The sequence below is a fragment of the Lissotriton vulgaris genome, chromosome 1_1, assembly GCF_964263255.1.
Source record: "Lissotriton vulgaris chromosome 1_1, aLisVul1.2, whole genome shotgun sequence".
In the NCBI taxonomy this organism is placed as follows: Eukaryota; Metazoa; Chordata; class Amphibia; order Caudata; family Salamandridae; genus Lissotriton; species Lissotriton vulgaris.
The window spans coordinates 282,214,503-282,227,929 of record NC_141685.1 but is presented as its reverse complement, the minus strand read 5'-3'; the positions used below and the strand labels follow the sequence as shown (position 1 = coordinate 282,227,929).

General features: G+C 46.5%; 1 protein-coding gene across 1 annotated transcript in view; it reads left to right on the top strand.

Annotated features, from left to right (window-relative positions):
- Positions 1-13,427, top strand: part of ARMH1 (armadillo like helical domain containing 1) — a 228,530-nt gene that overhangs the window by 107,107 nt on the left and 107,996 nt on the right. Inside the window, exon 8 of the mRNA XM_086952310.1 lies at positions 6,739-6,811. Coding sequence (XP_086808436.1) covers positions 6,739-6,811 — 73 coding nt within the window. The remainder of the gene's footprint in view (positions 1-6,738; positions 6,812-13,427) is intronic.

Genomic DNA, 13,427 nt, shown 5'->3' with positions numbered 1-13,427 from the left:
TCTACCAACGCATAATCTCGATATCTTCGAGTTAATCACTGGTCACAATCTAGACCTTCTTTTTATAACAGAAACCTGGGGTGATAACGCCTCTGGGCCTGATTTCAGGTCCGCTTTACCAGAAGGCTTCTGTGTCATCAGACTTGACAGAACCACTAGAAAGGGAGGTGGCATTGCCATCATTCATAGAGACCGCCACCTCACAAAAATCCAACATTCAACTCACTGGGTTGTGAGGCACTCACTTACTCCATCGCTCTCTCCAATAACCAGTCCTTCAATGGGACCCTTTTATACCGCCCGCCAGGCCCTCGATCAACGTTCCTCTCAGACTTAAACAATCTCATTGAGCCCTCAGCTGGTGCCCCCAACTACACTATATTAGGGTACTTCAATTTTCACCTAGAATCTACAACAGACAATGATACCACCCTGCTTACCTCCGACCTACTAGCAGCAGGACTCAGACAACTAGTGTCAGCACCTACGCACCAAGCCGAACACACTCTAGATGGTATTTTCACAAATAATACTGACATCACTTTCCTCACTACTATCCCTCTTCTGTGGACAGATCACGATGCAGTTCTTTTTAGATTCAATCCCCGGAGGGCTCTCCCGCCACTGTCCACCCCCATCCAAACAACCACCAAAGACTGGAAAAACGTGGACATCCCCCTCCTCACAACTACCCTTTTCAACTCCCTCAGGGAACTTGATTCGGACCCCGATACAGCTTCCAACAACTACTTTAGTCATCTACAGGCAGCCTTCAGTTCCCTGGCTCCCCCTAAGGTAGCCTACCGGAACCGCAGTTCTCCCTCAGCCCCCTGGTTCACAGAACCCCTTAGGTTACAAAGACAACACTGCAGAAACCTAGAGCGACATTGGCGCAGGCACTACAATCCAAGTGATAAACTAACTTACAAGAACACTCTGACCATCTACAAACGCCTCATCTTCTCAGAAAAAAGTAACTATTATGTAACACAAATAAACTCAGCTAACAACTCTTCCAAACAGTGTTCATCATCGGGTCTGGAAGGAGTAACCTCTGGTATGTAAGTATGTATGTATGTATAGGAGTTCTTGTATAGCGCTGTAATTGTCACCCAACGGGCATCCTGGCGCTTAGACTGTTATGACACATACATGATGTTTCCAGCATCCGATCCATTTACATTGTTCTGGGGAACAGGTGGGTTTTTAAGGCTTTTTTAAAAGAAGGGAGATCTTCCAAACCCCTCAGGCCCAGCGGAAGGGAATTCTACAGTCTCGCTGCTGTGAACCTGAAGGACCGGCCACCCATCCGGGACCTCAGAATCTTGGGTACTACCACCAAGTAGGCCGAGGCTGATCGGAGTGATCTAGACGGGGCATACCAGGAAAAAAGATCCTGCAGAGGGGACGTACCCTGTTCATGCAGAGCCCTAAATACCAGGCACAGGGCTTTAAAATCAATCCGTTGGGAGACTGGCAACCAATGAAGGTCCCTAAGTGCCTTGGCAGAAGAGTCCAGGCGTCGGCACGAAAGTGCCAATTTGGCAGTGGAATTTTGTACCCGTTGTAGTTTTCCTACCAGAGTAGCAGGTGCCCCCAGAAGCAGTGCGTTACAATAGTCGAGTCGACTTAAAATTATGCTCCGCACAACCTCTGGTCTAGCCTGTACAGGGAGCAAGGGTAGGATCTTTCGCAGCGAACAGAGCAGTGCCATGTAAGTGGCCACTGTTCTATTCACTGATACATCTAGCTGCAAACTGGAACTGAACATCACCCCCAGATTCCGGACGGATTCAGCAGGCAGGCTGGTGCCTTGCAAGTCAGGAGGCCAAAAATCCAGTGGGAGAGGTCTGGGGGTACGATCCATGGAGCAATGCAGAACCTCGGTTTTCGAGCTGTTAAATTGCAGGGAGTTGTTACCCAGCCATTCTGCCGTGGTGCTCATGCAGAGATGGAAGACCTCCTGTGACACCCCATCCTTACCCTCAAACGAGAAGATAAGTTGGGTGTCATCGGCGTAGTTGGTGACTGTTATGCCAAAGGATTTAATCAACGAGATCAGGGGGTGGAGGTAAAGATTGAAAAGGATGGGGCTGATTGCTGACCCCTGGGGTACGCCCTGACCAACCCTCCTGATGTTAGATTTAAAGGGTGGCAGGGCTACCACCTGGTGCCTGTGATCGAGATACGACACCAGCCACTCAAGGGCCAGGTCAGACACCCCAACCTCCGCCAATCTCCTGATCAGAATTGCGTGGCTGACCGTGTCGAAAGCGGCAGACATATCGAGCAGCACTAAAAAGGCTGCTCGACCCTGGTCGGCCCGCGTCCGAAGGTCATCAAGAACAGTCACCAATGCCGATTCTGTCCCATGTGCTGGTCTGAAACCAAACTGGGCCACATCCAAACAATCAGTGGTCTCAAGAAAGTTGGAAAGATGTTATGTGGCCAGTTTCTCAAGAATTTTAATTGGAAATGGCAGCAGGGAAATGGGTCTATAGTTAGCTGGGCAGGCGGAATCCAGATTTTCCTTCTTAAGTAGTGGGGAGACAACCGCCAGTTTCCAGCAGTCTGGAACCCGTGCCGATCTGAGGCACTGACAGCAGATGGAAAAAAGTGGGGGGAAAAGCTCTTCCCGAAACAATTTCCAAAATTTTGGAGGAAGAGGATCAGACGGTGAGCCTGAGGACACACCATCAGCCAAAGCGCAGAAGTCCTCGAAAGATGGTAGGGGAAAATATTCAATTCGGCTGGCTTGGCGCCCTGTCCGTGTTCTCAGTCTAGATGGAATTGTGCACAGCATGGCCAGATGACAAGGCAAGATTATTTAAGATGGTAGCAATCTTGTCCTCAAAGGCTTGTGCCAGCGAATCACAGAGAACTTGGGAGGCCGGGATGTCATTCTTAGTACAAGCTGGATGGGCCAGGTCTTTTACGATCTTAAATAGGGCCTGGGACTTGTTTGCGGCTGCCATCAGTGATTCTTCTAGAAATCTAGCTTTAGCAAGCTTGATCTGGACTTTATAGGTCGCCAACGCTTGTTTAAAGAGGACTCTATGTGATTCCAGATACTGTTTTCTCCAGGCACGCTCAGCCTGTTTACACTGAAGCTTAAGCTGCCGGAGTTCTTCTGAGTACCATGGCATAGCAAGATTAGCCCTAGCTCTAATTTTACGCATCGGGCCAAGGAGTTCAGAGAAGCCGAGATTCGCAGACAGAGAGTCTCGTAGCTCACGTCCACACTAGCTCCTAATATAAAGCCGTCTGGAAGCAAAGTAGGCAGAGTAGATTGTTTATGAAGTCTAGACCATTGTCTACCGATTCTAGTGCCACCCACACTACCTTTCTTTGCTGTAACGACTGGGCACAAGAGGGAGAAGAGGACGAGAGCATGGTCCATACAACTCTGGGGTAGGACATCCAGCAGAGATGTTTAACATGCGTCGGCGAAAAGCAGGTCAAGGGTATTATTATTATTATTATTATTATATTCTTATATAGCGCCAGAATCGACCCCCGAAGGGGTATCTCCGCCCTTGCCTTGGGAACCCGTCCTGGTTTTTCCCTGTGAGATAGCCCCTACAGGGCATCCCCAAGGTGAAAGCCAGGCATCCCGCCGTTGTGGAGATAAAGCAAGCTTAATGCCCAGAGTTGCAGAGTGTGAACCCATGATTAGGTCAGGCACCGAAGCGTGAATTATCGAGTCCATGGACATTTGAGCTCAAGACCCTGCCGCGTCGGGAATTGAACCCTGGTCCCGGGTCTGACCTCTGCTTCAGGGTCTGCCTGCTCTAACCAGTGAGCCACACTTCTCCACCCTTAGAGTGGGTTTGAGAGAGTACGAGGTGTTGTAACTCAATGTTGCGGCAGACTTGGACCAGCTCTACAAAAGCCGAATTAGTCGGTCCATCTGGCCAAAGGTTGAAATCCCCTAGCACCATCAGCCTTGTATGGGAATGAGAGAGGTCATAGATTAAATCTATGAGCTCAGGCACAGCAGATAACGAGCTAGCCGGGGGTCTGTAGCATAACAGCCCAGTGAGTAGCACACCTCCTTGACCCTTGATGGAAAAGCCAAGTATTTCACACCCAGCGATGGCCTTGATGTTAAGCTGGGAGAAGTCTAATGTCTCTGGTAGTCTAATGGTACTGCGACCTGTTTATTCTGTATTCATCAACAGGTCTGGATGGAGTAACCTATGGTACTGTGATCTGTTTATTCTGTGTTCATCATCGGGTCTGGAAGGAGTAACCTCTGGTACTGCGACCTGTTTATTCTGTGTTCATCAATAGGTCTGGATGGAGTAACCGCTGGTACCGTGATCTGTTTATTCTGTGTTCATCACCGGGTCTATAAGGAGTAACCTCTGGTACTGTGATCTGTTTATTCTGTGTTCATCATCGGTTCTATAAGGAGTAACCTCTGGTCGTGTGATCTGTTTATTCTGTGTTCATCATCGGTTCTATAAGGAGTAACCTCTGGTACAGTGATCTGTTTATTCTGTCTTCATCAACAGGTCTGGATGGAGTAACCTCTGGTACTGTGATCTGTTTAATCTGTGTTCATCATCGGTTCTATAAGGAGTAACCTCTGGTCGTGTGATCTGTTTATTCTGTGTTCATCATCGGTTCTATAAGGAGTAACCTCTGGTCGTGTGATCTGTTTATTCTGTGTTCATCATCAGGTCTATAAGGAGTAATTTCTGGTACTGTGATCTGTTTAATCTGTGTTCACCATCGGTTCTATAAGGAGTAACCTCTGGTCGTGTGATCTGTTTATTATGTGTTCATCATCGGTTCTATAAGGAGCCTCTGGTACAGTGATCTGTTTATTCTGTGTTCATCATCAGGTCTGGAATGCATAACCTTTGGTACTGTGATCTGTTTATTTTGTTTTCATCAACAGGTCTGGATGGAGTAACCTCTGGTACTGTGATCTGTTTATTTTGTGTTCATAATCGGGTCTTGAGGGATTAACCTCGGGTTCAGTGATCTGTTTATTCTGTGTTCATCATTGGGTCTGGAAGGAGCAACATCTGGTACTGGGATCTGTTTATTTTGTGTTCATCATCAGATCTGGATGGAGTAACCTCTGGTACTGTGATCTGTTTATTTTGTGTTCATCAACAGATCTGGATGGAGTAACCTCTGGTACTGTGATCTGTTTATTTTGTGTTCATCAACAGGTCTGGATGGAGTAACCTCTGGTACTGTGATCTGTTTATTTTGTGTTCATCAACAGATCTGGATGGAGTAACCTCTGGTACTGTGATCTGTTTATTTTGTGTTCATCAACAGATCTGGATGGAGTAACCTCTGGTACTGTGATCTGTTTATTTTGTGTTCATCAACAGGTCTGGATGGAGTAACCTCTGGTACTGTGAACTGTTTATTTTGTGTTCATCATCGGGTCTTGAAGGATTAACCTCGGGTTCAGTGATCTGTTTATTCTGTGTTCATCATTGGGTCTGGAAGGAGCAACTTCTGGTACTGGGATCTGTTTATTTTGTGTTCATCATCGGGTCTATAAGGAGTAACCCCTGTTACAGTGATCTGTTTATTCTGTGTTCATCATCAAGTCTGGAAGGCGGAACCTTTGGTACTGTGATCTGTTTATTCCAGGTGTCTCCAACCAGTAGATTACAAGCTACCATTAGCTCCCACACACCTTCAGAATAGCTCACAGCTTTGAATTCCTTACTTAATTAAGCGCAGGGTCACATTTTCCTTTCAAAGTTAAAGGGCAGGCTGTGTTTATTTTACATTATTATCACCAGGCTGCAGATAGAAGAGCCTGATAACAATCAGTGCTGGAGTCAGATTTATGACCCAAGACACAGAGGTGAAGAACTGAAGCACTGAGATATTTAACTCTTACACAAATTGTCAACTCAATATTGGAATCTGAGAGCAAAATGATATTTCAGAATGTTTTAAATGAGAGAAAATTAAAATGAAAAATTCCCTTTATGATCAAGTTAAGGCTTCATTTTCATTTTCTTCCATTTCAGAGTGTTTCACTTACAAATAGCAGGCTTCTTGCTCCCAGTGGCCAGTGGATGTTGTGCAATGTTTGTAATTGTATTTGTAAAACACAGTAATTGTTGAGTGGGAAAAATGTAAAGTGCAGATAAATGTTCCATAATTTGAACATGTTTGCAGAACGTAATTCTACACTTTACATTGCTCCCATTTAAAAACAAATGGTTATTGGTTTGTGTTATACATGTAAAGTATGTCCTGTGCCACAGGTGCATATGACAAAAGCTCTCAGTCACTCATGCATATATATACCATTCATACGCACACATGTTCATACATCCCAACAGACCACTGTGTCACACTGACACACATGGCAGCCCTGTCACGGTTCCCCCAGACACCGTGTTTTGTTCAAACCATAGTGTCTAACTCTATGGACATTAGGCTTAAAGTCAATGCAGCTGGGCGTGGAGGTAGGTGCATGACTTGTTTAGCCTTCAGTAGCTCACAATGATTTTCACTGATCAGAAGTAGCTCTCCCTGCAGAAAAGGTTGGTTGGTGACCCCTAGTTTAGTCTGTGTTCATCATCAGGTCTGGAAGGGATGACCTCTGGTACTGTGATCTGTTTATTCTGTGTACATCATCTCTTTCTGCCTTTACCAACATAGGCGCAATCAGGTTACCATGGTACCTATGCATTGCTGCTGTGGCTTCCTGTTGTTTAGCTTCCGCTTTTTGTCCATGTTCCCCTCCAGATCCAGAAGTACCGCCGCTGACGGATTCCATGTCTGTATTCATTCAGCAAGCCGCTGCAGCCAAGGCCATTGGGTGAGAAGTACTGCCTGTTTTGAAAATGAAAAGACTGGTTAATAACTATACTAATCACAGTGTAAGACAATCATCTGTCAAAGTGAATATCAGTGCCCATGCAACCAACGCACACCCTGAAATATCAATGATATTTCTTGTGAATCTGAGACAGGGTCTTAATCCCCAGCTTTCAGTCACTAACATGTTTGATATTATTTGTTTAGTGATCGGAACTATCTAGCACATGGGATGTATAAATACATGGGGTATGGCTTGCATACGATCGTTAAATGGGGGAAATACTGATTTAACACAGAGCCTCAGAGCCTCAGATTTTCTACCGCACTTTGTGCTAAGGGAGTCTCCTCTGAGCTCTGCTCAGTTTCCTTTCTACATTATCAAAAAACAACTTTATTTTTCAACAAAGATGTCGGATAAAGAGAAGAAAGCTTTGTTCTAGGCTTGTGCTATCTGTTCAAAGAAGCGTCTGTATGTGGATGGCAAGCATACAGATTGTATTTATTGCTTGTACCCAGACAACAAGGCTACAGAATGTAAGATCTGCAGGACCTTCTCTACTAAAACATTGAGGGACAGAGAAGGAAGACTTCTAACATGGCTGCAAAAGATGAAGTCTAGAAAGGAGGTCATTTCCTGTGACAGTGAAGATTCCTTCTTCTGCTTCCTCTTCAAGAAGATCTAAAAAGAGGGGTAGGTCTTCCCCTTCAACTTCTACTGAGCCTCCTTCTAAGACCACTCAAAAGACCTCTGATAGGTCTGGTAGGTCCAGTCCCCAAAAATCTCCTCACCAAGGTGTAAAGGAGAAAGTGTGATTGGTTTTTGAAGTGGTATCTTCTCAGAAGGGGTCACAAGGGCTTTCTGTTATCTCTCCACCTTTTGGGAAACAAAAAGGTTTTAAAAAACCTAGTTCCCTACCTCAGGATTCTAATTCTGACAAAAAATCCCGGTTGTCGACAGTGACATCTTCAGGTATGTTGACGGCGAAAATCCTTCAATCTTTTGTTTCTGACTCGTCGACGGGACCGTCGACAGCGACGTCGACGACTGGGTCGACTTCGACAGCCTCGACGTCGACGACTGGACCATCTCTATCTTCATCGTCGACGAGATTGATCTCCTCGACGTCGACGAGGATGACGCAGACGGTGGTGTCGACGACGATGACGAAGACAACGACGGAAATGACGACGTCTGCTTTGATTCTGACGACGAGCTCGTCGACGATGCCGTTGACTCCGTCGACGGCGCTCTCGTCGACAACTACCCCATCGTCGTCGACCCCGTTGACGGTGACCCCGTCGATAGTGCAAAAAGTGAAAATTTCGATAAGAAGACGCCAAATAACACCGGATATGACGTCCCCACAAAGGGTGACACCCTTGCCTCCTGCTTTGCGAGGAGGAGTCTTCAGAGGAGGATGATGATGAAGATGATGGACCTTAGGGAGATGCTTACAGTCCATCACAGCTCCACGTAAAATATCAGGATTCTGATTCAGAGGGCTACTATGAAGAAGTGTGTCGGCCTCCTCCCAGGGAAAGGATTCCAGAGCAATCTCAGCAGGGTATGATTTTGATGCCCTCTTCTCTGATAACTGACCTACAAATAATGTTAATGGACTACAGGAGAAGGTGTCCTTCCCAAACTCCTGAAATCATTCAGACGCCCCCTCCACCATCGCCACCTTCCACTTCAGCTGAAGTTCAGCCACGAGATCAAGAACCTGTGGAGGTTCGGCAGGTAATAGCATCAGGGCAAGTGTAGGGGGACAATAATGACAACGATTCCCCGGATGATGGAGGTGATGTGACAGAGGTCCTGGGTCCGAATAGGGAATGGAATGAGTTCATCATCCCAGTTCCACCTTCACCTTCACCGGATCCGGTAGATTCACCACCAGCTGACATTGGTGGTTTCCATAACCTCATGGAAAGGGCTTCAAAACGATTTGGCCTGCCAGTTTCTTTACGATTTCAAAGAGCCATACAGGAAGTCCATCCGCTCCATTCCCATCGTAGAGCATGTTTGGTCTGACGGAGTGATGGTCATGCAGTCTCCAGCAACCGTCATTCCGATCCTACCGCGGCTGGAGAAGAAATACGGGGCCCCTGATGATAGTCCCACGTGCCTGATTGGTCAACCAAAGACGGACTCTGTAATCTCCCAGGCGGCACAAAGGAAGTCTAAGAACCCTTCGGCTCCTCTAGCTTCTCCACCGGATAAAGAGGGTCGACGCCTGGACAATGTCGGCAAAAGATTCTCGTCAATGTCATGCCTCCTGGTTCGTGCCTCCAATGCACTTGCAAATTTAGGACGATAGGATCGCCAAATGTGGTGCGATATGTCTCCGTTTGTAGACCAGTTACCGGAGAGCGCTAAGATGCAAGGAAGATTTTAGATGAAGGGGAGCGATCTTCCGCTGGAATAATTGACTGCGCCATGGACATCGCAACAACTGCTTTTAGAGCTTTAGCAGGTTCGGCTGTCCTCAGAAGACAGGGCTGGCTTCGGGCTACCTGGTTTCACCCTGAAGTGCAGAACAAAATATTGGATTTGCCTTTTGATGGTGATATGCTTTTCGGAAAGCACATAGCTGATGCCTTACAGGATATTAAAAAGGACACAGAAACAGCTAGGTCTTTAGGCACTCTTCAATACCGTAAGGTGCCGTTCCGGGGAGCTAGAGGCAAAGGTTATTCAAATAGAGGAGGATACCAACAACGTTATTCCTCATATTCCCAATCATCTCAATCCTACAGGCCTCAGTACTCTCAAAGGCTGGGCCAATCTGCTTCTTTCTCTCGGCAGCCTGCAAGAGGCCGTCAAGTTTGCCAGGGCCGAGATTCATCTAAGAGACAATAGCGGCCTTCTGGCTCTTTCTACTGTTCCTTCTCCTCCGGTAACATCAGTGGGGGGCAGGGTTTCCCATTGTCTACGCAGCTGGAGGATCCTTGCATCAGACCAGTGAGTCCTGAATATCATTCGGTTTGGCCACAAGTTGTAATTTCAACAGCTTCCTCCTTCCAGAGCTCCTCGCGCCATTGAGGCAAAACTTCTGCGACTTCTTCGTCTCGAAGCCCACCAGTTATTCATCAAGGGGGCGATAGAACCTGTACCTCACTCTCAAAGAGGGAAAGGTTTTTACTCCAGGTTCATCCTGGTTCGCAAGACGGAGGAGAAGTGGCGTCCAATATTAGATCTAAGGGAGCTCAACACCTATCTCATAAAGCTGTCATTCAGGATGGTCACCCTTCAGGACATTCTACGTCTTCTAAATCCAGGGGACTACATGGCAACTCTAGACCTAGAGGATGCGTACTTCCATGTTCCGATCCATCCAGCTCACAGGCAATACCTACGCTTCACAGTAGCCAAGATTCATTTTCAATTCAAGGTGCTTCCTTTTGGTCTCAGATCCGCACCACGGATATTTACAAACGTTCTTGCCCCAGTGGCAGCGTTTCTCAAAAAACAATCTCTAGAGGTCTTTCCCTACTTAGACGATTGGTTGATCAAGGCTCAATCATTTCAGGCAGCTTCCAAGGCAGTCAAAAGCTGCATTCAACTTTTCAACCAACTGGGTCTCCAACTCAACAAGTCCAAATCAGTCCTTCTCCCTTACAGGTTGGCAAGATTTCTGGGTTCCATCCTGGATACGAATCGCTGCAAGGCTTTCCCTTCGGAGGAACGACAGAGAAAATGTATTCTATCGGCTCGACTTTTACAAAAAAGGAGATCTCTATCACTCCGTCGGTACAAATCCCTACTAGGATCGATCTCATATTGCATTCCCTTAATTCCGCACTGCAGGCTTCAAATGCGTCCACTACAAGAGCAACTGGACAACCAATGGTGCCAGTCGAAAAGTTCACTCGACGACAAAATAAGAGTAACACCAGTAATGAGAGAAGCGTGCAACTGGTGGATGACAAAGGACAACATCTCAAAGGGTCTAACTTTCAAGCTCTCTCCATCTCCCATGGTTCTAACCACAAATGCATCACTCGAAGGCTGGGGAGCAGTGTTGCAGGAGTTGCACGTGAGCAGTCATTGGACGCCCGAACAGCGCAAGTTCCACATCAATCTGCTAGAACTCAGAGCAATTCACCTAGCTTTACAAGCTTTCCTTCCAAGAATTCAGAATTGCACAGTGCTGGTTCACACGGACAATACAACGGCCATGCACTATATCAACAAACAAGGTGGAACAAGATCCCAGGTTATTTCAAGGGAAGCTCAGGAAATTGGGCAAATCTCCACAAAATTTCTCTGTCAGCGGAACACCTCGCAGGGTCACTCAATACAACAGCGGATGCACTGAGTCATCAAAAATCCATCAGTCACGAGTGGGAGTTAGATCAAGACATTCTCGAGGACATCTTTTCAGTCTGGGGTACTCCGACCATAGACCTGTTTGCAACCCCAGAGAACAAGAAATGCCAGTTTTACGCAAGCAGGGATTACCATCTAAGGTCACAGGGGAATGCTCTTTTGATTGCCTGGTCCGGCACATTTGTTTACGCCTTTCCACCAATACCCCTGATTCCGAGACTAATCAGGAAACTCAAGGCGGAACCTTGCAGAATGATTTTGATTGCACCGGCATGGCCTCGACAGTTCTGGTACACGGAACTTCTCCTACTCTCACAAGATCAGGCATTTCACCTGCGGCCCATTTCGTCTATATTGACAATGTCTCAGGGTCAAGTGCTACATCCAGATCCGAGCCCACTCCAATTGACAGCTTGGCTCCTGAGTACAGAGAATTCCAGAATTTGAACCTCACTAAAGAGTGTAAAGAAATCTTGTCTCAGGCCTGTGCTCCGAGTACAAACAAGACTTACCAGGCGAAATGGAAAAGATTCTGTCTGTGGTGCCACCAGCAGAATCTCCACCCATACACTTCAGTTCCACATCAGATTTTGCCTTACATTCTTTTTCTGGCTAAATGGGTCTGGCTCATTCCTCTGTCAAAGTGCAGCTGGCTGCTATCTCTAGATTCAGGCGGACATCTTCAGGTCCTTCTCTTTGGTCTGCAAGGATTATCAAACAATTCCTAAAGGGCCTCTTCAGGGCTTTCCCTCCAGTCCGGCCTCCGCCACCAGTCTGGCAGCTTAACTTGTTTTGGCTCATCTTATGAGAACCCCGTTTGAACCTATTCACAGAGCGGATCTTAAATTTCTATCATGGAAGCTGGCTCCAAGCGCTCACGATTGGGGAACCTTTTCTGCAGTTCAAAAAGGACATTCTAATTCTGAACACAAATCCAAAATGTATCCCAAAAGTACCATCAGACTTCCATTTGAATGAACCTGTTGTTCTAAAATCTTTTTTCCCTCGATCTACTACACCAGCGGAGAGGTCGCTGCATTCCTTGGATGTTCAAAGATGTCTGAAAATCTATCTGGAACGGACAAAACCCTTCAGGAAATCTTCTCAGCTCTCTGTCTCTTATAGTACCCCGCGGAAGGGATTTCCACTTTCAAAGCAAAGTATTTCTCATTGGATCTCTAATGCAATTCAGTTTTGCCATCAAGAAGTGGGCTAACCGCTGGAAAGACAAATTCGTGCTCATTCAACGTGATCAGCTTCATCATCGTGGCTCTATTCTCAGGTGTCCCTATCAAGGACATTTGTAGAGCAGCTACGTGGAGCAGTACCCACACTTTCACGAAGCATTACTGCTTGGATTCTACCATGAAAGAGGAAGCAGCTGTGGGACAGGCAGTCCTGAGAAATCTTTTTCAATAAGAGGTGAGCTTTCCCTACAATCCCTCCTTCCTGTGTTGCACAGTTTGTATCAGTTATTGTATTCTTTTCTATGGTAACATTTTATGACTTGCTTCCTATGATGACCAGTATGATAACTTGTAGTGATATTCATGTAACAAAATGTGCTTTTATGGCTTACTGCTAGCTACTCTGATACAAAGCATGGGAATCTATGAAAGGTCCAATACTTGGGCAAGAAAACAAGTTACTTACCTGTAACTTTGGTTCCCCAGTATTGGTAACTTTCATAGATTCCTATGTGCCCACCCTCCTCCCCTGAGAAAGCTCAGCCTTGTGCATATGTGGTTGCTATTACACAACGGCTACGAAAATCTGAGGCTCTGAGGCTCTCTCAGGAGGTTTCTATGGGGTGAGGCTTCTCTGGTTGGTTGTTGCAATTTCTTTTGGTCTCTTTTACACAAAGAGGTGGATGTGCTACAAAATGAGATGAGGCCTAGGCATTTCTTTCTCTTTTGTACCTACTGCTATGGTTTTTTTATATTACCGAGGCTCCCATTCCGACGACGGAGAATGATACAAAGCATGGGAATCTATGAAAGTTACCAATACTGGGGCAACAGGTGGATACAATACTACAAACTGCCGAAGTTGAGTTTGAACGCCACCACAGGGACATCTACTAACTGCCTGTGCGACAGCAGCCCTGCTGCTAATGCCACCAAAGGGACATCTACTAACTGTTTGTGCGACTGCACCCCTGCTGCTAATGCCCCAACAGGGACATCTACTAACTGCTTGTGCGACTGCACCCCTGGTGCTATTGTCAGAAGGGGGACATCTACTAACTGCCTGTGCGACAGCACCTCTGCTGCTAATACCA